Source organism: Podarcis erhardii (assembly GCF_964252035.2).
Source record: "Podarcis erhardii genome assembly, chromosome: 8".
Lineage (NCBI taxonomy): Eukaryota > Metazoa > Chordata > Lepidosauria > Squamata > Lacertidae > Podarcis > Podarcis erhardii.
Window position 1 is genome coordinate 20801162 of NC_138499.1, and position 25597 is coordinate 20826758.

General features: G+C 44.8%; 1 protein-coding gene across 2 annotated transcripts in view; it reads left to right on the plus strand.

Moving 5' to 3' along the window:
- Nucleotides 1-603: 603 nt before the first annotated feature.
- Nucleotides 604-25597, plus strand: part of RSPO2 (R-spondin 2) — a 105001-nt gene continuing 80007 nt past the window's right edge. The window contains exons 1-2 of one of the 2 annotated variants that reach the window (XM_081874782.1): nt 604-1018; nt 1898-2242. In XM_081874782.1, the coding sequence (XP_081730908.1) occupies nt 2149-2242 (94 nt within the window). In that variant the 5' untranslated portion in view covers nt 604-1018; nt 1898-2148. Of the gene's footprint in view, nt 1019-1192; nt 1535-1897; nt 2243-25597 lie in introns of those variants that run through there. The other variant, XM_081874783.1, reaches the window with a different exon arrangement.

The following is a 25597-nucleotide window of genomic DNA, read 5'->3' on the forward strand; positions in this document are numbered from 1 at the left end:
CCAATTTAGGTCTTTATATGTGTCGTATGGTCTCTACATCCCTCATGGTTTGAAAAGCAGTGTTCACAGTAAAGGAGCTACAATTCAAAGCTATCCTGTTATTGCTTAGGAAATGCCGTGTTTTCATGCCTTTATCCCCAAACCAGCTTCCATCAGAATTGAGAAAAAAGAATGGCCTAGCTATGTTTTAAGTGGGTAGTGTTCAAACCTAGTTCACAATGAATCAGATCACTTAATCCACCAAGCTCATGGGACAATGATATGAGCGAGGCATCTTTTTTCTGATGGGCAGCATTTTCAGACAACTCTTTTGACTGTGGGCTTGAAACGGGGATATGCCAAAACAAGTGCCAATGACCTGCAAGCACCGACTTCCACCTTCCTTAACTGGTACGCACACGACAGGCAGCAATGCCACCGGTGAAGCTTGGGTCACCTCACTGCCTCTTGCAGCAGCTGCTGCTGGGAAACAAGCTTCTAAGATGCCTGACCTGGGGCTTTGGGAAGGCAGCAGCAGCAGCAGCAGCAGCAGCAGCAAGGCCTCAGAAGGCGGCGGCGTCCAAGGGGAAATGCTGTGGCGCACAGCGCCATCTGCTTACCGCTGCCTCCGGGCGAGCGCCGGAGGAATCACCCCGAGCAGCCGCGGGGCTGGCTTTGCGTACATGATCGCGACGCTGTTATAAGAGAAGTAGCGGGAAAGCAGGCTGCTGAGCCCAGAGGACGGGAACTTCGCTCACCTCTGTGCCGCAGCGGAGCTGGGGAGGAACTGGCGCCGGGATCCCTCCGTGGAGCAGCAGCAGCAGCAGCAGCAGCGCGCCGGGGCGAACGCGGCTCTCCAAACGCGCGCCGGGCAGCAGCAACTGCAGCGCGGCTGCAACCCCCAAACTTCGCCGGGCTGCCCACGTGTTTCCAGGTTGTTTAGTGGGCAGCAGAGGCGAGGCGCTCGGCTGACCTGCCGTCGGGGGAGCGAAGGAGCTGGCCGGCGGCGTGCACAGGGTGGCGCCCGCCGTCAGGGGAGGTAAACTCCGCTTTTGCGCGCCTAACGACTAGGGATTGCGCCTCTCCAGCCCCTGATTCAAAGCGAGGTTTCTCTTTCGGTCTTCCTCTTTCCCCCCTCCCCCTTCCTTCCTCCCCCACCCCCGCGTTATTTAAAGCACCTCTGAGCGTCTCGGTCGTTAAGGGGGCGAGCCCGGCTGCCCTGTCGAGGGGAATCAGCGCGACTCTTGAATTGGGGGCAGGGTGTGGCTACGTTTGGGGTGAGCGCGGTTTCGTTCCTGCCGGGACGCGCTTCCTGCGCACGAGGTTTAAAAGGCCCTGGTTGCGAGCGGCGGGGCTTCTTCCCCAAAACACGTGCGCGGGATCGGCTGCATCGCGCTCACCTGGAAGGCCAGGGAAACGCCGCGCAAGGTTTGCGCCCCGGAGAACGCGCGTCGAGGATCGGGCTGCGAGGCTCGTCGGAATCGAACGGACCCAACCTGAAGATAACCAGGATCGGGCGGCGTCGATCCCACCTTGCTTCCAGGGAACCTTAAAGGTTGATCTACTGGGGGGCGGGAGCCGGAGCAAAGGAATGGCTTAGATCTATACTGTCCGCGTTCATGCGGATCCAGCCTTCGAAATAGGTTTGGTTACTAGTGATGCAGCCCGTTGTCTGGTTGGTTACTCTAGAGTAAACCCCGTCGGAGTCAAGGTTGCTTACTCTCAAGAGTGTGCAAAGCCCAACGGGCGGTTCTGGACGCGTCTACTCGGAAGTAAGCCCCGTAGAGTTCCGCGGGGCTTACTCCCGTGTAACTGAGTATACAGGGTTGCAGGCAGCCTTAAAACTATTGATCGCTCCGTATTATGTGTCTGTGCGCGCGCGCGTGTTTAACGTTTATTTCCTTCCTCCGTCTTTCAGGTCCGAGGAGATGCTGCAAGTTGCCGGGACTTCGTTGGATGTACTAAGGGGCTCCGGAGGCGTGTGAGCTACTTGGCTGCTGCAGCTGCCGCCGCCGCCGCCGCCGCGGTCCTGCCTTGCGCGCCTCGCTCTGCCTTGTCCCCTCGCCGCCTGCAAGGAGGGCGGTTTCTGGTGACTCCCCGGCGCCGCTGCCGGCGACCTGCAGCCCCCGTCCTTTTGCTGCTGCTGCCGCGAGTCCCCGGAGCCGAAGGATGCAGTTCCGTTTCTTCTCTTTTGCCTTGATCATCCTGAACTGTATGGATTACAGTCACTGCCAAGGCGGCCGCTGGAGACGCAGCAAGAGAGGTGAGTAGCGTCTTACCCAGGCTACTCCGGACCTCCCCCCACCTCCCGGCTCTACATCTTTCCTCAAGCTGGCTGGCTTCCCTTTTCCCCACTTGGTTTTGCCCGTTTGTGGCCTCCAGTAGCTGACATGGCATCCGAGTCTCTCCCAGCTTTAAAAGGCTGCATAGGGTTACTTTGGTTCATTTGGCCTTCCCTTTCCATGGCGGAAAAAATAAAGTTCCTTTTCTCACAAGCTTCCCCCCTCCCAGTAGAGGGACACCCCATTAAAAGCCCTTGAGCCCTTCCTGTCTGATTCAGACATTCTAATCCTAATTAGGGTCATTCATAAATCGGTCCCAGGCATGTGGGTAACAGGCTGATCCTATATATATGCACCTTCACACAGAAGCAAATTGTGCTGCACTTAGTGGATTTTGCAGTAAGTGTGCATAGGACCACAGCCTTGCTGCAGAGCTGTAGGTGGGGGTGGGGAGGCTGGCCAGGGTTTTTTTTTGCCCTGGTGAAGTCTCCAGAGGGTGCCATTGAGACTCCTATCCTGTGTGTGTACATGCAAATGCACATGGGTTGCATGTGTGCCAAACTGGGTCTTTGACCGAGGTGAAATAAAGCCTAGTTTTGCCCCTGGCTTGCTGGTGTAGGATTGCGGTGGGAAAAGTGCATTTTTAGCCACTTGAAATTGAACGGCCTGTTTATGCTTTAATGCTTTCTAGTTGCTTTGTCGGAACGGCAGTCAAGGTGGGCTAAAAAGTTGTAAAACAATCCCCCCCCCCCCGGTGTGCTGGCGATTGTGAATCAGAGCTGGAGGATGATAATGATTGCAAATAAGTTTACATGGAGTACAGGATGTGACCTTTCTATGTAGAGAGCTCATGGGCCAAGCGAAGGAAACGCAAGCTAATTGCAGATAATAATTTTGCTCTAGGTGTTCTGAGCTGAACATGCCCGCCCTCCCTCTAGGCTGGTCCCTCTGGGGGATTCACAGAGGTTAACTTTTTCAATTAGAGTCATTGAATAAGGTCTTTAAAAATAAATAAGTATGTGTGTGTGTGTGTGTGTGTGTGTAAGGGATGGTGTGTGGCAGTCTGAGTTTGCAGCATAAATCCATTCATTGGCAATGGATCTCCTAGACCTAGAGAATATTGGGCAGTAGGTTGTCTTGTAGGAAATAAGAGTCTGATCCTGTACATGCTTAGTCACACAGATTTCAGTGGGACTTTGTTCTCGCTAAGTGCGCAGTGGATTGCAGCATTAGCATCTGATTTCTAGATAGTGATCAAAGAGTGACAGTAAATCCTTTAATGCGGGCAGTAATAGTGGTTGTCTGCTATACATGCTCACAACTGAATGCTGCTCACTCTCACGGCTGATCTGTGCTAACTTGCGACTCCCGTGCATTTTTGTAAGTGTACCTTGTAACTTTCCTGCTTTAAGGGTTGTGAGGAATTTTCACTCCAACTGAATAGGGGAGAATTCTACAGCTAGCCAGGCATGGTGGCCCCCATTAGTCCCTCCATCAGCTGGCATTCATTTCACCTCTTTTTTTAGTTTAGTGTGTTGCTCCCCAGTTCGCAGCATAGAATGACAGGACTGTTTTGATGGTGCTGCTTATAGAACAAACTCATTTGCTGTGCCTCTCCTGTTTGGGAAATCAAGAGAATGTGGGAAATCTATTCTCTGTTGGTACTCTTTGCTGCTCCAAGAAGACGGTTGCAGCTCAGTAGTGATTCATCGAGATCTACCTAATAACTTGAGGATCTGTTTCTCACTCTCTTCAGTGACTGGCAGCCCTATCATTTCCAGAAAACGTATGCCAGCAGATGTAGAAAGTTGCTTTTTGGGGAAAATTTGATAGTTTGAGTACAGCAAGTCACTTTCCTCCAGGTCCGATTACGTAGTTAACCCATTTTCACTGGTTTTTTTCCCTGTCCCCTCGCTCAGTGTTCTGCGGCTTGACTCACTCGCTTGAGTTTGCTTTATTAAAGCAGCCTTGAAAAGGAGTCTGTAAAAAGAAAAAAGGAACACATGGGCTTAAAAGGGGGGGGGGGTGACAAGAGGCAACTTTCATTCCTGATTTCCTAGAGCTATATCTGAATTTGCTGTGGGCAACTAGACAGGTGACTATTTACTAGGTGACTAGTAAGCTGTTCCATGAATATACTTCTGACTGAAAGGGTCTTTTGTGTTCCTTGCTGTTGAGACTTTAAGCTGGAGAGAGGAGCAAGGGAGGGAAGGAAGCCTGAAGTTACTTTTGCTTTCTGTTTCGTGTTTTTTTCTATCTTTTTACATCTTCTTCACAGGGGGATGCATTAGCTATTATTGCACAGAGCATATGCATTTCCTCGCAGGATAGATGCACCAGCCTCACATGTGGCATTCTGCAAAGAAGTGTGAAACAGGAAATAGAAGTTGGTTGCACTTCCTGTTAACCACACTGCTTGGAATGGTGTGAGTTACTTTGTGGTGTGGCTGATGTGGTATCCTGGTTTGTGGGCCAGAATATTTGTTTGGATCATCTTGTCTTCAGTCCCTTCCCAGCACTAGTGTGATTCCTTCATACTCTCTTATCTCGATTGCAGTCCTGTAATACTCACCGGAGAGAAAACCCTAATTGTGAATTCAGCGGGTTTTGCTTCTGGGTAAATAACCACAGGCTTGCACCCTTAGCTCTTGCAGTGATTATATTTCTAGGAACAAACACCCATGTGTTGGGCTGTGTTCACACATTATGGTCAACGGGTGTACAACCTGTGTACAGCTTGAGCTGCACATTTATTTGTACGGTTTTTCACAGGTAGTGTTCCACAGGTTGACTATCCATGTACACAACAATTGAGCTGTACAGATCAACGAATCTGTTATTTCTCACAAATGCTTGTGTGTTTATAGAGACCTCTTGCATCAGTCTTAAGCCTAACAAGTGAATTAACCAAACATCTCCAGTTGGTGAGATGGCTTGTTTCTGTTCAAAACAGACCAGTCTTTGCATCTTCAGTCTATCCTTTTTGAGCTCCTGTTCGGTGACAGAGTACTAAGATTCTTTTATTTCCCTTGGGTGATCACTCTCCACCACTCCGATCCTTGGCTTCAGTTGCCACAGTTGTCACCGCAGTTCGAATTTTGTGCGTATTGCAGTTTGTGTCCCAAGTGAAGTTCTGAAGCACTCAAACCCATTGTCTCGCCTCAAGAAAAGAAAAGAAAGACTCCAGTTAATTTCTTTCCTGCTGGTTGCCTTGAAGCTGACCAAGCGACTTTAATATAAAACTGTTTTCTTTTAAGCTTTGCCTGAAGGGAAGTGGTAGTAGATTTGGATTATATAGATTAAATTGTATCATGCTAATGACTTGAAAGTTGTTCCTTGGAGTGTGGAGTTTGCTTTGATTGCTTTCTAGCCTTATAATGTTTGGGTTTGGTTAGGCCTTTGATTTAATGACAGCTTGTTTATGTATATAAGTATTTATTGGGTGTCTTTGAGGGATTTTTAAATTGTGCTATTTCTAGATTTTTTTTGTTTGTTTACCAAAGTTTATAGAAATCAGCAAAATATACAAAGACAACTCAATCCCTAAAACAAATGCATTTTTTTTAAAAAACAAACAGCATCAATATTACCAAAACAGTCTAAAAATTGACCAACACGAAATTAATATAAAAATCATGCTAAAACAGCAAAGGGAAGGTAATTTGTGCACTAAAACATATTATTGAAACTGAAAGGAATAATCCTTCCATAGTGGGTCAGGACAGAATTTTTAAAAATGAAATTAATCAGACATATTGAGTTATATCTGTGCTCTGCTAATTGCAGATGGCACCCATTGAAATCAAGGGGAGGAGTTTGCAATGATGTAACTGAAGCACCATTTATTTCAAGTGCAATTAGTTTAGTCTGGATCCAGCCCATCCAAACTACAACCTGGAAAGCAGCTAAAATAGCTTCAGCGGTTAAACAAAGTCTGCAGAAAAACAGCACTAAAAACTGGCAGTGAAGCATAAAGAATTAAAACACGCAAACAACAGCAGTTAGATGCAGAATAGTGGAAATGTCAATAAAAAGCTCTTCAGTGTCAGTTTCAAGGAAACACCAATGGAGGGGCCACTCCTTCCCCTGCCTAGGAAGGGAGTTCCAAAAGAAAAGCACTATGTATATATCTTGAATATATATGTATGGAGCCAATGCTGAAAAGGCCCTGCCAGTAATGCTCACCAATCTAATACTGTTTAATACCATACATTTAAAGGACATGACTTTCCCGCCATAAAAGTCCTGGGGTCTAGTTTAAGGGTACTTGAAACTGTAACTTTCCCAGGATTCTTTGGGAGAAGTGATGTGCTTTAAATGTATATTGCGGATGTGATCTTTGTTAGATTTGAAGAGGAGGCTATGTAACCCAGTGTCAAGTCTTGGTTGACATGTCGTTAATTTGATGGTTTTGTCTCAAAATGTATGCAAGGGGTACTTTTGCTTTCCTATACTGTAAAAGGAAAGGACCACGGTGCTAGTTTTGCCTGTGGCAAAATAATAATTATAATACACACACCCCCAATCCTCAATTGTACATTGTTTGTTGAAGTCTGCCATATAGCAGAAATAACCTTTTAATGTTAGTGCTCTGCGCATGAGCACAGTGGGTAAAAACAAGCCAACGTAACTGTTTTCACATTATCCCATCTCGCTGCTTCCTCTGTGTGGATGGTTTTAGAGTGTCTGAACAATGCATCTTGCCCGGTGAGATGATTGTACTGTCGTGAATGGTGACATCCTTTCAGCAAATGGTGTATAATATTGAACCCCCGGATGAGCAGGTATTTGGGCATAACAAGGATACACAGGGAAATAACCGAATCTTTAGGCGCAATAAATGTTTCGCTTCATCATCTCTTTCCATCAGCAAGAAGCCGTAGCTGACAGAACAAGCAAAATGTTGATATAACAGCACCCATGTGGACAGAAACACACACTGCACCTTTTCACCTGCGTCGCTTTGAAAAGGTCTGTAGGGAATGCATATACTTTCCCGCTTTTTATCTCTGAAAATCCACCTACCATTTAAAAATCAATTTTGTATGTAGTCCTCTCTTCCTCCTCCTATATGTTTTTCCAGGTTTTGTTGGGTAACGTTAAAACCCGGTTGCTTTTTTTGCTAAAGCTTTGTGAAATACAACTGCAGGTTTTCAGGACTGTGTGAAAACTGCACTGAGGATTGAGTAGTCCTGAGAAATTTGGGATGGCAAAATTGTGCAAAGTAGTGTTCTCTGTAGAAGTGTAGCGTGTAGATTTTTTTTTTTTTTACGTTCCCCCTCCACTTTCTACCAGGTAGCTTAAACTTTTTTTCTTCTTTTTGGTAGTGAGTGGTTAAAACATCATACTCTTCTTTTGATTAGTGACCAGTTGAATTTCCTTTGTCAACATAAAAGCTGTAGTGTGTGCCTTTAAGTAAATGTGGAACTACCTCAGACCCCAGGCTAGACGGTCTTTTGCAAGACGGCTTAAGAACTGCGTAGCAGGAGAACCTAAATCTAACCCGCGTTGTGCGAATTATCCCCCTCTTCTACTCCCCTCCTGCTAAAAAGAAAAAAGAAAGTCCCATAAGCTGGTTTTAATTGATCCCATGTTCCCGAGTTGCTCTTAGACCAGTGGTTGTGTTTATGGGATGACTGGCTTGCCCCAAAGAGATTGAGTCGAGCTTAGCTTCTTGTTGGATGTTCAGATATTGGCTGCATAAGAATTGGTGTTGACAGCTGACTTATTGAAGTTAGTCTCTGCTGTCACTCCTGGGCTTTTTATTGTGGTCTATGAAAATGCAAAGTGTTCAGCTAATTTAAAGGAATGTGTACTAGGATGTTAATGGCCAATCTTTGCGTATAGCGGAGGGTAAAAGCGATGCTTACTGCAGAACGCCGAAACATGGAATTAAGATTCCTGTAACAATTTCCCCTGCACACACACACACACCCATCTGCAAATAATCAGGCACACACTGGGGGGTACTGGCATGTAGAACCTTCCTGGCTCTCTCTTGTGTCTCTTATGTGATCTCAGATGCTCCATAATATCACTTTCTTAATGAAATAAAATTCCTGGCGTAGATCGTCTCCTCTGTGGAGTCGCATCCAGTCGAGAATGGCAAGCAAATCTGTCATTTCTTTTGACTAATGGTATTTAAAATACAGCTTAAAAACACACACACAGGCAGAATGAAATATATATTCATATGTCTGTATGTAGAAGGCTGGATTTTAGCAAATATTCTTCTGGGAGGTTATGGTGGCTGTGCTATATAGAGTTTCACAAACCATCCAATTTGTTTGTTTTCCTAGCCATGTACACTAGGGGCTTTCTGGAATTCATAAAATATGCTGGGTCTCTTGAGTTATTTGGGGAGGAAAGAAACACAAGCGTGATTAAGGGGCAAGGTACATGTTAAGCATTTATGCATGCAACAGTGTATCGGTGCCTTTTTTAAAAAACAAAGAAAATGAGTTTGGGGATGATGAAATATACAACGGAGAAGAATGAAGAGGTGCTTAATTTTTATCCCATCCATGGATTTATTGCTCTTTTGCCTGTCCCAGTCCCCCCCACCAAATGTGTTGGGTTTCAAATGTGTGGAAACATGCATTTGGAATTGTGTGGGGAAGACGGGCTTTGCGCGAAAGGGTTAAACCCCTCTCTGCTCCCGATGGTCTCCTCCCAAAGTAGCTTTGCATTGACAGCAACAGCAACAAACGTGTTACGACACACTTCCACACGTTGCTTTAAAACATACAGGGTGCAGCCCCACAAATGCAATCCAGTGCCCAGTTAAATAAAGTTCTTTTATAAACCACTTATTGGTTTTTCAGATGGGCTTTACACACATTTATCTCTGTAATCTGCACAACTCTCTCTCTCTCTCTCTCTCTGTGTTATACAGTTCCATGTTTTCTGCCCTTTCAAAATTAGGTTTGGACAGGATAGTGATAGATACCTATTCCTATCAGGAAAAATGTGTGCAGAGGATTAAGCGGAACAGACACAATTGCATAGTCAGGCAAGCCCAGAGCAAATAATTTCCAGCGTTTTGCTCTATCCAAACTTGAGAAATAAGCTCGGCTTCCCTGCCCTGTCAAAATTAGTTTTTTATTAAACAAACACTGCCTGACAATTAGGCTCTAGGTTGCCCATCCAAATCTCTTCGTGTTGTTTTAATGCATCGGCGCTAGAGCGCTGTGGTGTCAGTGGTTTGGCTTTTAAGTGGAATACCTCCTCAAAGAAAGCCTTTCTAATATTGGATGTGCCCTTTTTTGTGTTGGGGTAGGTTTTTCACAGATCTGCAGAGATGGAAAAAAAAGGGGAGGGAAAACGGATGTGATCCTGGGCCCTGCTGAGCACAGTGGAACTTTATTCCGAAGGAACATGGATACTGTTCTGCTGTAATCCAGAACTCTCATGCTATGGGACAGTCATGTTAAGAATTATTTTGGAGTATTTTGAATTCTATGAGGCAGGCTGCAATCCCATAACCACTTGCCTGGGAGTAAGCCCCATAGAACTCAAGGAGACTTGCTTCCAAATAGACACACGTATAGGATTGCAGCCTTAAGCTGCTAATCTGTCTCTGTGGATATGCTATGATTTGTTCCCTTACAGTGCAAAAGCCCACTAATGCTGTACACCAGTGATCTACCCATTTTTTGGGGGGGGAGGGAGGGACCCCAAGTTGTTGAGCTTTTTTAAGGGGGGGGGGGCGCAGCAAAAAATCAATAGCCAGCAGCAATAACTCCCTCTTACATCTTTGCGAGATTGTGTGCAATTGAAGAACAGAGCGAGGAGGTGGGGCCAGATGCTCTTCTTCCACCATAGAGGAAAATAATAATAATTATTTATTATTTATACCCCGCCCATCTAGCTGGGCTTTCCCAGCCACTCCGGGCGGCTTTCAACAAAATATTAAAATACAATAATGCATCAAACATTAAAAGCTTCCCTAAACAGGGCTGCTTTCAGATGTCTTCTAAAGTCTGGTAGTTGTTGTTCTCTTTGACATTTGGTGGGAGGGCGTTCCACAGGGCGGGTGCCACTACCGAGAAGGCCCTCTGCCTGGTTCCCTGTAACCTCACTTCTCGCAATGAGGGAACCACCAGAAGGCCCTCGGCTCTGGACCTCAGAGTCAGGGTAGAATGATGGGGGTGGAGATGCTCCTTCAGATATACTGGACTTGAGGCTGTTTAGGGCTTTAAAGGTCAACACCAACACTTTGAATTGTGCTTGGAAACGTACTGGGAGCCAATGTAGGTCTTTCAAGACCAGAGTTATGAGGTCTCAGCGGCTGCTCCCAGTCACCAGTCCAGCTGCTGCATTCTGGATTAGTTGTAGTTTCTGGGTCACCTTCAAAGTGAGCCTGTGATCAACTGCAATTGACCACTAGCACCAGGGGATCGACCTGTCGATTGCAGTTGACCGGTTGGACATCCCTGCTGTACACACCCTACTTTGCAGTACGTTATGTGCATTCCATGTGTGCATGTTTTCTGCCCTGTCCACATGACACCCCAGATTTAATGTTGTGATAATTTAATGCATTTCTTCCCGGTTCCTTTTTAAACAAAGCAATATGAATTCACACTTTTGAGTCTTTTGTGGATCCTGTGCCTTGTTATTCTAAATTGGCAGGTTTAGCGCAATTGATTCCTTCTTGATGGGTGTGGGATCAGTGATGAGTAAGTCTTTATTTTACCCATGGAACACCTTTTCTTAACTCACCTTCATATCAATTTCTATTCCTGCAATGAGGATGAATGCATGCCTTGCATTATTCTTAAAAAGCGAGAGAGTAGTATAATATATTTTGTTATAAAAATGGGAGGATATCAGAGGAATCGGTAATTACCCCCTCCCCTGCAATAGAACAGACTATGACATTGGGACAATTAAGAGAGGCTGTTCAAGCATTAATTACTCATTCTTCCCCTACGCTCAATAGGAAATGGGCTGAACCTATGCAAAAAAAACCTGTAGCTTGGTTTGTACACAGTGCTAAAATAAACTATGGCTTAGCATAGATGCAAGTCAGAAAATCATGGTTGCTTCATTTCTGTTCCTCCTGTGCTACCAAGAACTAAGCCGTGGCTTGGGTTAGCCTTACATCTGAATCCTGGGCGTATAGCTTGTCCTACTCCAAACAAGCCACATTCTGTTACCAAGGGCTATTCTTGTTTTGTTTGGGGGCAGACAAACGAAGAGCCTGGGTTTGGGATATGATGCCAAGCCAAACCGCGGCTTAACTTCCAGAGGCGTAGCAGGAGTGGGGGATAAGCGAAGTGGCTGTGACTTTCTCACCATTCACCAGCGTGCTAAACCATAGTTCAACTTAGCATTTGCTTGCAAACAAGGCAGAGCGTTGCTGGGAACCTTTGCTGAATGGGGCTTGGACGTCTGAGGCTGCATAAACTTTATGCATTTACAGAATTCCACTCCTGAAGAATCATGGGAGCCTTTGTTTGCTCCTACCAGATGTCAAAGAGAACAACAACTACCAGACTTTTAGAAGCCATCTGAAGGCAGCCCTGTTTAGGGAAGCTTTTAATGTTTGATGTATTACAGTATTTTAATATTTTTTTGGAAGCCACCCAGAGTGGCTGGGGAAGCCCAGCCAGATGGGTGGGGTATAAATAATAAATTATTATTATTATTATTATTATTATTATTATTATTATTATTAAGCTATGGTTCCCAGCACCAGTTAACTACAATTCTCTGGGTTTTTGGAGGGGTGCTTTTAATGTATGGTGTGCATGTGTTCATATGTGTGGCTTTAGGCAACCAGGTAGGAAGGTCTCGGCCACAGGGAACGGCACTGCTAGATCAAATTGTGCTTCTGCAGGAAGTTTTTTTAAAAAAATTAGCTTCTGGCTAATTTTGGAAGAGCCGTGCTTCAGCCGTGCTTAACAGGCCCCGCTCTGATGACCTCCATTCGTAGGATAACCAGCCCAACATCTCAAATTGTTTTGCTGGCATTGCAGGTAGGTGTCATCGCAGATCTTGGAGAGCTGGGAAAGGATAGTGCTCCCCTCACAAACCTCTTGCAAATATTTCAAAACGTATGTGGGTTGCAAGCCAGCAGACCAATTACGAGGAAAAGCCCGTCCTGATTTTTCAGCTCGTGTTTTGATAGCACTTTCAGGAGCTGGCTTTCCAAGATTGCTAATGCACTGATGTCGTTTTGATCTCCTAATGCATTTTTGGATGGGAATCACCTGGCTCTTTCTGCAAACCGTGGCAGTGCAGTGCACTGCTTGGGGAACTTGTAATGCCCGATAAATGCATTCGACGGCTTCTTAGGCTGCGCACACACCGCATTTCATTGTGGGATCAGTGGAGACTTAGCACTTGCTTTTTTCTATGCAGTCCATACTCAATCTAGATCCATTGCTTAATTTTTTTGTCCCTGGAAAGCACGTTTTGAGAAACTGGTTTCATCCTGGAAATAAAAGCTTGTTGCAGTTTGAGTCTGCGTTACCCCACAGTATTCAGATTTGGAAACAGATGTAGGTGGTCCTGGCACTGTGTGTGTTTGTGTATCCACATTGCAGGTGGGCAGATACCAAGATCGTACCTGCCCTTTCCTTTATTCACCTGGCATGTGTGCAGGGAGGAAAAAGGCTGTGGATAACCTGATCGAGGGTTTTCAAACATGTGTCATGTAACTATAACCACCCCCCATGTGAATGGCAGGATGTAGGATCTGTGCAGTTTGAAAGCAGCATTTTGAGGATGAGGGTGAATGATTATTTATTGAGAAAAGCTACCTGTTTGTGCTTTTAAAAAAAAGGACAGGCACTTTTGAGAGCTTGGATGTTGAGTGAGGATTGCTGTAACTTTTCCAATCAAAATTTAAAATAAAATACAATATTTACAATAAAATAAAAAAACAGCCAAGAATAAGCGAATCAATAAGATGCATCGCTTGTCAAGGTGGAAAGTAGTGCTTTTAAGTTATGTTAGCTCACTGAACATGAGCAGTTGGCTTGTGATCTCAGATGCTAGGAGCCTTGAGGCTGCAGTAAAGGGCATTGATATCCATCTTGTTCACATGTAAAGGGTGTCACAATGCAATCCTGTGTGTGCACATTATCAGAAATAAGACCACTGTGGTCAGGGTCTTGTTCCCTGGTACATCTTTACAGGATTGTGATCTCTCTCTCTCTCTCTCTCTCTGTGTGTGTGTGTGTGTGTGTGTGTGTCTCGCAAAGAAGCGAGGGGGAAGGGACACCTAACCTTCCCCTTAGTCCATTGATCCAGCAGCTTAAAAGCAATACTGTATAAGAATGTTGTTTATTTATGGTTCTACTTCTTGCATTTGCACCCTACCTTCTTTTCTTCAAGGGGGCATACATAGTGCTCCTCCTCCCTTTAACACCCCACAACAACCCTGTGATGATTAGGCTGAGAGTGAGTGACTGGCTCAAGAAGAGTTTGAATTTGGATTTGATATCCCACTTTATCACTACCCGAAGGAGTCTGAAAGCGGCTCACAATCTCCTTTCCCTTCCTCCCCCACAACAAACACTCTGTGAGGTGAGTGGGGCTGAGAAACTTCAGAGAAGTGCGACTGGCCCAAGGTCACCCAGCAGCTGCATGTGGAGGAGCGGGGAAGCGAACCAGGTTCACCAGATTACGAGTCTACCGCTCTTAACCACTACACCACACTGGCTCAAGGTCACCCAGTGAGCTTCATGGCTGAGTGGGGATTCAAACCCTGTTCTCCCAGGTCCTAGTCCGACACTCTAACCCAAGGGTTGTCAACCTGGTCCCTACTGCCCACTAGTGGCTGTTTCAGGATTCTAGGTGGGCACTAGGGGCTTCTACGGCACATGCTGAATCCTCCTTCCATCGAGCACTGGTGGGCGGTAAGGAAATTTTACCATCAAGAAAGATGCATTAGTGGGCGGTAGGTGTAAAAAGGTTGACCACCCCTGCTCTAACCACTACACCACCATGAGAAGAGCTGCTGGACTGGACTAAAGGTAACTCTTGTACCACATCCGTATTTATCAATTTGGGTACCCGGATGCAGGGACTGAAGGCAAGAGGCTGGTCTCACTGTTGTTCCCCAGCAGCTGCTATTCAATGGCATCCGGTCTCTGGACCTGAGGATCAGACATAGCCATTGTGAGAGAAAGGGTCCCAGCTTTGATGTTTCATTTCTCTTTGGGTTTAGGATGTAAAGCAAGTATGGGGAACCTCTTCAGAGGTTCTTATGACTACAACTACATCATCTCTTTCCTTTGGCCTTGTTGACTGGGGCTGTTGGGAGCTGAATGTCTTTTGGAGAGGCGCCAGTTCCTCACCCTTACGTGAAGTCTATTCCCGAACTCAAGTTCTCCTACTGTGACCATCCACAAAAGAGCCCGTATGGATAGCAAAAGACACTCGGCTACAGTCAGAAGAATGAACGTTTCCCATAGCAATATTTTCAAGTTCGTCACTCTGTACAAATGTTATCTATGAATGATGAAACAGGAAAGCCTGTTACTGCATTATATGCTTCCAGATCCTGGTTAGTAAACCATTAATGTTAAGTAATTTTCCTGTTTCGGACACAATGGGGAAATGGTTTAACCAGGACTCAAATGCCAAAGCCGGGCAGCAGTGAGAGGAGGGGAAGCACAGCACTTGATCTTAGCTTCATAAACCACGGATTGCATTCAAACCAGATTGTTGCATGTGAACCGAAGGCAGCATGGTGGAGGCATTCCTGCCTGTGATGTGCACACTCCTCCCCACCAATATTGACTCCATATGTTTTGTAGGTTTCTATGGTCCTTAATACACTTACAGAAACATACTGATCCATGTGATGGTCACCTCCAGGCTTGACTACTGTAATTCGCTCTACGCGGGGCTGCCCTTGAAGCTGTCCCAGAAACTCCAGCGGGTACAGAATGCTGCAGCGAGGCTCCTCACGGGGTCTCTGCCATGGGAGCATATTCACCCAGTGCTTTTCCAGCTGCACTGGCTCCCGGTGGAGTACAGGGTCAGATTTAAGGTGCTGGTTTTGACCTTTAAAGCCCTTCATGGCCTAGGACCCTCATACCTACGGGATCACCTCTCCCGGTACGTCCCACGGAGAGCTTCAAGGTCCATAAATAGCAACACCCTAGTGGTTCCGGGCCCTAAGGAAGTTAGATTAGCTCCAACCAGAGCCAGGGCCTTTTCAACACTGGCTCCGGCCTGGTGGAATGCTCTGCCTCATGAGACCAGGGCCTGTAAGACAGAGTTGTTCCGCCTGGCCTTTGGCTTGGAGCCAATTTGATTCCCTCCCCCTCTTTCTTTTTTCTTTTTCCTTTCTCCTCCTGTGATGAGGCTGCATTTTAATATTTTAATGTTTCAATATTTGAAAGTTGTATTTTAATCTTGTTTTTAAGTTGTATTCATTCAACTTGTTTTTATTATTACTTGTTAGCCACCCTGAGCCTGGCCTTGGCTGGGGAGGGCGGGGTATAAATAAAAATTATTATTATTATTATTCTCTGCAGCTGCTATTTGCATTTCAAGGGAAGCCTCCATTGGAACCAATGGGAGCTTTCCTTGCAATGACAACCACACAGGCAATTTTTGTCTGGAGGACAGAGTGATACTCCACTGCCACATCCCAATCCCTACTGTCCGCAACTGCTTAGATTGCCCCATGGCTGCTATTTGCACAGGATAACAAAAGATTTGCATGTTAATTGAATTCACGCCGTTAATATCACATAGCGTGCAAGTGTACAAGTCAGGATTTTTCTACAGTAGAACAAGATGTAGACAGATGTTGTCCTTGGCTTTAATGAACCAACAAAACAAAGGAATGCCTATAAAAAGTGAGATGATTCAGATCCTTTTATGGATGAATGGATACCCATTCATCTGGTTAGCATAGTGGCAAAGAAGCTGAGCTGTGAGTCAAAACATGGTGCAAATCTTGCATCAGCAAGGAGCTCATACGCTGGCTTTCAGAAGGCAACTTTCTGTCTCAGTGCTCTCATCTGCAGTATGGGGAGCCATCATATTGACTTAACTCACAGGTTTGTTGGAAGGATTACAACTATATATTGTAGATGACGTGCTTGCAGGCCCTGCACAAGTGTTAAGTACGTGTATATATTCATTTTACTTGTAAATAATGATCTATTGGTTACATGTTTCCTTGTGAGAGCTATATCATTGTCCAGCCCAGAAACTGAGGTCCTGCTCCTCATTGCAAGACGTGAAGCTATAGGGAAACAGGCAGAGGGCCTTCTCAGTAGTGGCACCCACCCCATGGAATGCCCTCTCATCATATGTCAAACAGATAAACAACTATTTGACTTTTAGAAGACATCTGAAGGCAGCCCTGTTCAGGGAAGTTGTTAATGGTTGGTGTTTTATTGTGTTTTTAGTATTTTGTTGGGAGCCACCCAGTGTGGCTGGGGAAACCCAGTCAGATGGGTGGCATATACATAATAAAATTATTACAGTCGTACCTTGGAAGTCAAACGGAATCTGTTCTGAAAGCTTGTTCGACTTCCAAAGAGCGGCTTCTGATTGGCTGCAGGAAGCTCCTGCAGCCAATTAGAAGCTGTGGAAGCCCCATCAGACGTTCAGCTTCCAAAAGAATGTTCGAAAACCGGAACAGTCACTACCGGGTTTTGATCGTTCAGGAGCCAAAACGTTAGAGAATGAGGCTGCTTGAAAACCAAGGTACAACTGTATTATTATCATTCTGATCAGATGTAAATACAGTATAAAGGCTTTTAAATAACTTAAATCCCATTGTTGTGATATACTGACTCTATATTTCCTACCATGTTCCCATTCTTAGATATATATTTTTGCACATTCTTCCTTCCCTATAAAATTAGTTTATTGATTTTTAATGAAATCAAAACTTATGAAAACCCTATTTGACAGTGAGACAAAATGAACGAATGTTCACACTACGGGCAGGGATGGCTCAGTTCTGCCACCTAACAGATTGCTTAAAACCATGGTCTCTCTCCAGCCAGGGATCTGCTTCCTGGCAATCTGGCATGGATATTTCATTGGCAAATATAAGTGTCTGAAAGTAGTTAAGGGTCCCCCCCCCTTTTCTTAATTTAAATCAATGCAATGTTGAGTTCAGCTGGGCACAGAGAACTCGAGGGTTGTGGTTTCTTTGTTGTGGGACTGGAATCCTGCTGAATTAGATGGGGTTGCCACAACTCCCTCCTACTGTTAGATATAATTGTTGATTTGAGGTTGGTCTCACTTGGGGGCTTAATTTCAGGGGGCGGCTTGTCAACTGTTGAAGGGGAGGGGAAATCGCAGCAAAAATGGGGCGGCTGATTTGGTGGTTCCCTCCACATTTGAAAGGACTCTCCACATCCCAAAGTAACCTGAACACATTCCTTTTTAATGGAGTTCAGTGTTTAGACATCTGGGCAAGAATTAGAACTATGATTTTTAAGCAGAAACTATGATTTTTAAGCACAAGGGTTTCTGCTTGTTCAACAGGACTTCCCCTCTCTGCCTTTGTTTAGTTTTCTGGAAGTGGCTTTTACATTGTGTGCAATCTCAAATATAGTGTGATGCAGAAATTAGCAATTGGGGAGACATAAGGGAGATGGAATAAGCTGCCGTGTGAAGGCAGCCCTGCTTTGCATGCAGAGGGCTGCAGTTCTGGTGCCTATCATCTCCAGGTAAATAGATCAGGTAGGTGATGAGAAAGACCTCTGCCCACCCACACAGCACTAGGGTTAGGTGGATAAATAGCCTCACCTGCTATAAGGCAGCTTCATGTACTCCTGCCACTTTGCATAGATGGAGTACTCTCTGTAGAGTTGGGAGCTAAAATGGTAGTTGTGGCACTAAAGGGTTTGGAAGCAGAGAAGCCTTGGGATCTGATTTGCTTGCCTGTTGCATTATAGGCATGATAGCTAGGGATGAGCGAACTTGACAATTACTCTTTCTCTTGCTTTCTGTCTTTCTTTAGCCTTCAGTTCATTTCTCCACACTTCCAGTTTGTTTTTTTTAAGCCCTCATGAAAATTCACCCATGAATTTCTACTAATATACAGTCGTACCTTGGAAATCAAATGGAATCTGTTCCAGAAGTCCGTTTGACTTCCAAGATGTTTGAAAATCAAACCGCGGCTTCTAATTGGCTGCAGAAAGCTCCTGCAGCCAACCAGAAGCCACAGAACCCCCATCAGACGTTCAGGTTCCAAAAGAATGTTCGCAAACCAGAACAATATCTTCTGGGTTTGTGGTGTTTGGGAGCCAAAACGTCTGAGTTCCAGGGTGTTCGAGATCCAAAGTACGACTGTACACATGTTTGTATGCAATCTTGCATAATATACAGTGGTGCCTCGCAAGACGAAATTAATCCGTTCCGTGAGGCTCTTCGTATAGCGTTTTTTTCGTCTTGCGAAGCAAGCCCATTGACAGCTTAGCGGATTAGCGCTATTAGCGGTTTAGTGGCTTTTAGCGGATCAGCTGATAAGCGGCTTAGCGGCTTAGGAAAAGGGGGGGGAGGGGAAAAAACCCACAGGAACTCGCAAGACATTTTGTCTTGCGAAGCAAGCCCATAGGGAAATTTGTTTTGCGAAGCGCCTCCAAAACGGAAAACCCTTTCGTCTAGCGGGTTTTCCGTCTTGCGAGGCGTTCGTCTTGCGGGGCACCACTGTACACATTTCTTGCAAAGCAGTGATCCCTGATACAATGCATTTTTGTATGTTAATATCCCTAACATATGCGTTTATATGCACACTTTACTCCAGTAAATGCAATATGTTTGTTCACATTACTTGGCTGGAGCACAGCAAAATTTGGAGGAAACGTGAATTTCTGATGTTAGCTGTTTTTCAGTGCAGATACTGTTTCAGAAAGAGCAAATGATGTAGGTTTGCATTTAGTCGCGAATTGAATAAAATTTATTCCCCATCCCTTCTCCTAACTGACTTTCCTTGATACATGTAGCTGTGTTCTCTACATGTAAGTGAGTTGTAGCAAATGGACCAAATTCAGTAATGGCAGGAGCATATTTGATGTCAGAAATGCATTAACCGGAAGAAAATACTCCAGGACAGCTGCAGACAGTGTTGAAACACACAGCATCATTTACATTTATTGGGTGTCTGTGTGTTTGAATGCAAAGTGTCTTCTGGTTTGCTCATAATTTTAAAAATCGGGCCAGTTTCTCTCTTGGCCATCAGGCTTCTGAAACTGAAGAAATTTCCTTGCTAAGGGCGTTCTGCACGTCTTGCGATGATCATTCTTCAATAGATGCTAGGTTTTGCTTTTCAGTGACCCTAAACAGGTTTTGCAGGGTTTCCTGTTGTTTCCAAAACCTGCATTCCCTCTTTTGCCCAGGGGCAGTTGTGGCTGTGGGACAAAATACATGTGTCTGTGCACCCAGAGAAGCAATTCCTTTCTTAAGTCACTTTTACCATTCTTTTTCTTTTTTTAAAAAGTCTCCACTCTCCAGCCAGTTGGAGTTGGAATTCAAGTTCTCATTTTCATTCCCTTCCAAATTTCTTTCCATCAAATGTCTTGGAGCGGGTGGGCGGCGGCGGGAGGGGGGGGCGTGAGGTAGCAGCTTTCAACCTTTATTTGACTTACTGAAACATTAGCAGAGGAATGAACACGCAGTTCTCCACTTTGGGGAAAAGCACCGAAAGGCAACCTTTCCCAACCTGAATCTGAAGTTGGGCCTGATCTCGTGATGTTTTCTCCTAATAGCTTTTACAAGCAGCCAGCAAGTGAAACTTACGGCATGTACAGCCGGCTGTAATCTGAGGCTCTTTGGGTAAAATAACATTAGTCTGTGCTACTTAAACACACTCTGGAAAGATTAAGGAGGAGAGGAAGGAAAATATTTGAGGAGATCAACTGGATGTGGTTGAATACAAGAAGCGTCACCTGACACGGATTAGTGTTTTTTGCCAAAGATTTACCTGACTGGGAGACCTCCATTTAGAAGTTGTGTTCTTACCAGATCAGCTCCCGGTACTCTTCTCTCTCTCCCCCCCCCCCAAATTTGTAGCTTTTCTAACCAGAATTCGTACAATGAAAGAACCCATTAATTTACTAGGGTTCAGTGTCTCCTCTGCTGTAAAGTTAAACAACCCTCCTCCCCAGTTTGACATTCCTTCCCCTTATTAGCTGCAGCTGGCTCTTTCTAATTACAAAAGTCTTAACTTCTTTTTCATTTATATTCTGTGGCTTTTATTCCACTTTAGAGTGAAAATATGTGTGCCCTCCCCCGCTGCTCTCTCACTATTGCATGTGTAGCTCATATGTTTCGCTTTGAGTCGTCTAGGAAATCCTTAGATTGTTGGCACTTCGGTAGCTAACCGAAAACTTACTGTGTATCTTTGCTACAAATGTATATTTGTTTTATGCCAGTTTGAGTCTCATCTCAGTCCCACACCCCACACCCTGCATCCCTGCCAGTCTCCCAGTCCTGGGAATTTTTCGTTAAATAAGGATTCTGTGAATTTTCTGTTGCAAGGTATACTTCATAATGCTGTATTGTTTTTAGCATTCGGTTGGGAGCCACCCAGAGTGGCTGGGGAAACCCAGCCAGATGGGCGGGATAATAATAATAATAATAATAATAATAATAATAATAATAATAATAATAATAATAATAATAAATTATTCATAAGTTGCCAGGTATCCCCATGAAGCTAAGAGGCTAATGTGGATGTGAAGGCCATTATGCAAAGGGAATCGGTGAGTCGCAGCCCTGGAACCAGTGTTCAAAATTAGCCAGGCCACTTTCGACCACTTTCAGACCCAGGCTCTGCACTTCCTCCACCTCACTGACAGAGGGTAAAATAACAGACACGGCATGATTGAAATGGGATCAGATCAGGCCACAACTTTATTGACTACAGTGCATGGGCATAGCTATGACTGGATCAATATTAGAAACTGAGATAAGAAAGCTAGGAGCTAGATGGCACCTTAAAACCTAGGTTATGGGCGCAACAACGGAAAGTCTAGGCACGCTTTTTAATAACAAGAATACAAAGCTGAAAATGACGGAACCGCAGCTAAAATATTATGTTCATTTTTCACATGGTCTGGTCCTTTCCCTGCCCATCCCCTAATATTCTTAACAGGGTCTCTTCTCCAGTCTTCAGAGAGTAGCTGGAAGTGGGGAGGCAGAAAAAGGTCCTCCTTTCTTTCCACTCTGCAGTTTTAATCTGAAATCTTAGGCACAGTACTACTCCCAGAGCTCAGAAACCGCTTGCGCTAATTAAATTCCCTGTCGCAAAATGCGCCTAGAACAATGCGAGTTTTGAACACTGGACTGGACACCTTTGGAAATAAGAACCTTCAGGCAATTGGTTGTTCTGTCATTTGGGTGAAGAACAGAATTAATCCTCAGATAGTCTCTGATGCATACTGCCTGTACTGGACTTAATATCCACTACTATGAAATGTCACTTGGCGTGTTAATACATCCCGCCCCCCATCTTAATCGCTATGTCTGCAATTACATCTGGGACAAATTCCTGGTTTGGTTGTATGCTGGTGTTGCCTATGTGATGTTGAGCCAACCAAATCAACTGGTCCTTAGAAGTGGGTTGGTTACATATTTTGCCCAACGTTACCAGTGTGGAAATGACTCACGGGATTGTAGGAGAGTCCTTTTAGGTTCGCATTATATATTAACTCGTTTAGCTTTTAATAATTCTGACCACATTTTCTATACATGGAGGAAAAAACCTCACCGAATTGATCTTTGACATAGATCTTTGTAAAATTGGTAATGCCTGGAACTCTGACCCAACCTTTTCCTCAGCAGCTTTCAGAGGTAAATGGCAGTCAAACACAGTCTTGTTCGAATTTTCCTCTGAGTTGGAAATATACTGTAGAGGACGATGACCATGTGAACTATGCCCCTTCCAGCCTCTTGAGCCGATAAGCACTGCTTCATATTTTATTAGAACAATTTGGCTCCTGATGTGAACTCAAGACTCATTAATCCTATAACGTGGTGGATGGAGTTGGAAAAATACAGGATGTAAATATGTTCTTCATTATGCACTCTAATACCAACCAGATATGAAGTGTGCATTCTGTAATATGGTAGTCAGAATGCAGTAGGCAACTAGCAAATTGTTGACAAGGATCATCTGTTGCTCATTTCACTCTGGAGTCTTGAGCAAGAAATTCTTGAAGTTTTGAGTGCTCGGTGTTGCTTACTGATGCCTATCATAACTTGATGAACAGATATTAAAATGGGTGAAGAGCTTGCCGTCTGTACCAACAAAACTTATTGAAACTGAGTGTACATTTTGCATAAAGTAGATCCATTCAGGGCTTGCCTAAATGCCCAAGCAGTCACTTGGCAAGGGTGGGTTTTCTTTTCCTTTGAATTTCAAATAAAATAAAATAGGAGCAACCAGAGATTCACCCCTTTTTACTGTAGTATTCTGGGGGGCATTCCTTACATCACAATTATAACTGGTGCTTTTGTGAAACAACGTGTTTTGGGGTGTTGGTTGGCTACTGTGAGAACGGGATTCTGGATGAAATGGGGTTTTTGCTTGATGCAGCAGGGGATTTTTATATGTTCTTACGGTTGCAGTATGGAAGGACTCCCTGTGTCACTCATCTCTGTGGGCTGAATGAAATTAGGGCCAGCCCTAATGGACAAAGTTGGCTTTCATAGCACCCATAATTTTCTTCCTCTGCACCTACTTTCTGGGTGGCAAGTAGTTGGACTGTGGCTTTGCTTGGCTGCTAGATGGAAATTGAAATACTTTATTGTCACTTGTACAACTTGTATACAGTGAGATTACACGAGCACCCCCCACTCAACTCTCTTAGTGTTAATTCCCCTCGTTTACTGACACCCACCCACCAAACCTGAAAGTCAGTTGCCCTGTTGTTATCTTTTTCATTCAGCAGCCTAACAGCCCACAGATAGAAGCTGTTCTTTGCCCTGTTGGTGTGACTAATCATGCTTCTATATCTTCTGCCTGAGGGCAGGAGATCAAGAAAGTGCCGGCCAGGGTGGGAATCATCCTTGAGAATTTTCCTCACTCTCCTGAGGCAACATTCTTCCGCTATTTCATCCAGCGGATTCACGGGACAGCCCATAATATCTTGTGCTGTATTCACCACCCTCTGTGCTGTATTCACCACCATCAGATGATGTCAAACCAGCGTACCACACTGTGATGCAGTATGAAAGGACACTTTCTATTGTTGACTGCTCGAAGGAGATCATCAAATGTTGATTGACATCGTTCTTCTAAAAAGATGTGCCTCAATAAGAGCTGCACCAGCAGTTGGTACTTCCAGGAGGCTGGGGAAGAGTCTGACCATCATTGCCCACCCCAACATTTTCTTTTGCTGCTGCCAGCCTCCTCTGCAGTAAGGATATGGGAGCCAGCTGCATGTCATCTAGCTTGGGAAGAGAACATCTCTCTCATCAACTGTACTTGAACCAGGCTCCTTGAGGTGCAGGAAGACCAGTACCAGAACTGGTTTTTTTTTGCCTTTGCAATTCTTTTTTTATTGATTTTCCAAATTTAAACCCAATTATACAAATTGTACAGAAACTTTATATTGTCGGTTAATTCCTGTTTTCTTTTTAGTTATGTACTCAAACCTAGATTGGGTTGTTTTTCTTTTTGCAATATTGAACTTACTCTGTGTTTGTTTAATAGTTGTTTTTCGTCACTAACAGGCTCTGTATTTTGTAAATTTGTATTCTGATGTATTGAATATTTGCTGTATGGTGCTTTGGGTGCTTTTCATTATGGAAAAGTGGCAAATAAGTTAACCCAATTACTCAATCTCCTGACCAAAGTGTAACTTTGAAGGAGGAAGATGAAACAAGTGCATGGGTCCTTGGTTGTTCAGTAGAACCTAGGAGCAAAACTTTTTATGACATTATAGGAGCGCGTGCAGTTGTCTTGTTTCCAGTGTTATCATATTGTTACATGCCACCCCAGTCTCTGCTGAGAAGTGCCCAAGATTTCAGGGTTTGATTTTCCTTTTGGAATGAGGCACAGCGGAGACTATGGTGTCTTTATGATATATGGTTTATTTCAACATATATACAACTTGAGTCTACAGTGGAGGGGCTTCCAGTGTTCATATCTCAAAAAGGGTCTCGTCTTCCCCATAAGTGCAGCATGGATTCAAGGACAGCCCAAAATCCATCTCTGTGTCTCCTTGTCCCAGGGAGCTCACACAATTATCTGCCCTTCCTTCCTTCCTTGCTTGCTTCCTTGCTTCCTTCTGACTGCTAACCCAGTGAAACGATTCCCCGCCGCAGCCTACCTCATCCAGAGTGAAATCCCAAACCCCTTCCTGTCTCTCTGACACACAGCTGGAGGGCACTGAATTTCCCGATGGCCTTTTTTGTGAATTTCCTTATGGGTTTGCAACTTTGTCGTCTTCTTCCTTTGTCTTCCTCATGACCCAACTCAGCTAGCTCTGCCAAGCTGGCCTGGCTCATTGGCATAAGCAACATCCACAGATTTATATGTTTGGCACAGTTTAACCAAAGCTTGATTAATTCTAACTGTTACTAAATTCAAGAATTATGGGTGCCCTTGCACCCGCAGACTCTGGCACCCAAACACGTAACAATATTTTAAAATGATACAGCCTCCATCTTCTAGACTGCAAGCAACCTGGCAAGCTGACTAAGAGCTCTGGAGGTTATAAGGATAATGTAACTGGTTCAGGCAGTTTTGCACCTAGCCTGAATTCTGGAACAAAGGAAGCTGCCTTATACAGAGTCAGACCATTGGTCCATTTAGTATAGCGCTGCTTTGCCTCTTTTCCCCACCCACACTTCCTTCTGGGCAACCTTCCATGCGCTGCATGCCAGTTGTAGGTCCAGAAGTGAAAGTGGGCAGGGTGATGAATGCAGATCTTAACTTGGTATAGCAGGCTAGTTTCTCTCGCACTCCCACACACCCCTCTCTCTCCTCCATTCAGGCAAACAGGAGGCATTATTCAATGGGGTGGTGTGGCCTGGGGAGAACTACAAGGAAGGCTGAGGTTTTCCATCCCTGGTCTGCAGTGATTGGCTACTCTCCAAGGTTTCAACCTGGGGTCTCTCCCAGCCCTACCAGGAGATGTTGGGGGTTGCATCTGGAATATCCAGGTAGCTCCATTGGTACAGCAGGGGACTCTTAATCTCAGGGTCATAGGTTTGAGCCCTGGATTGGGCGAAATGATTCCTATATTATAGAGGTCCCTTGTGGTCCCTTCCAACTCCACAATTCTATGATTCCATACTGAATGCAGAGCAAACGCCCCACCATTCAGTTATGGTTCTTCCCCATTGTTTCTATGATGCTCATAACATAGCATGCATTATGGCAGTAGCTTTCC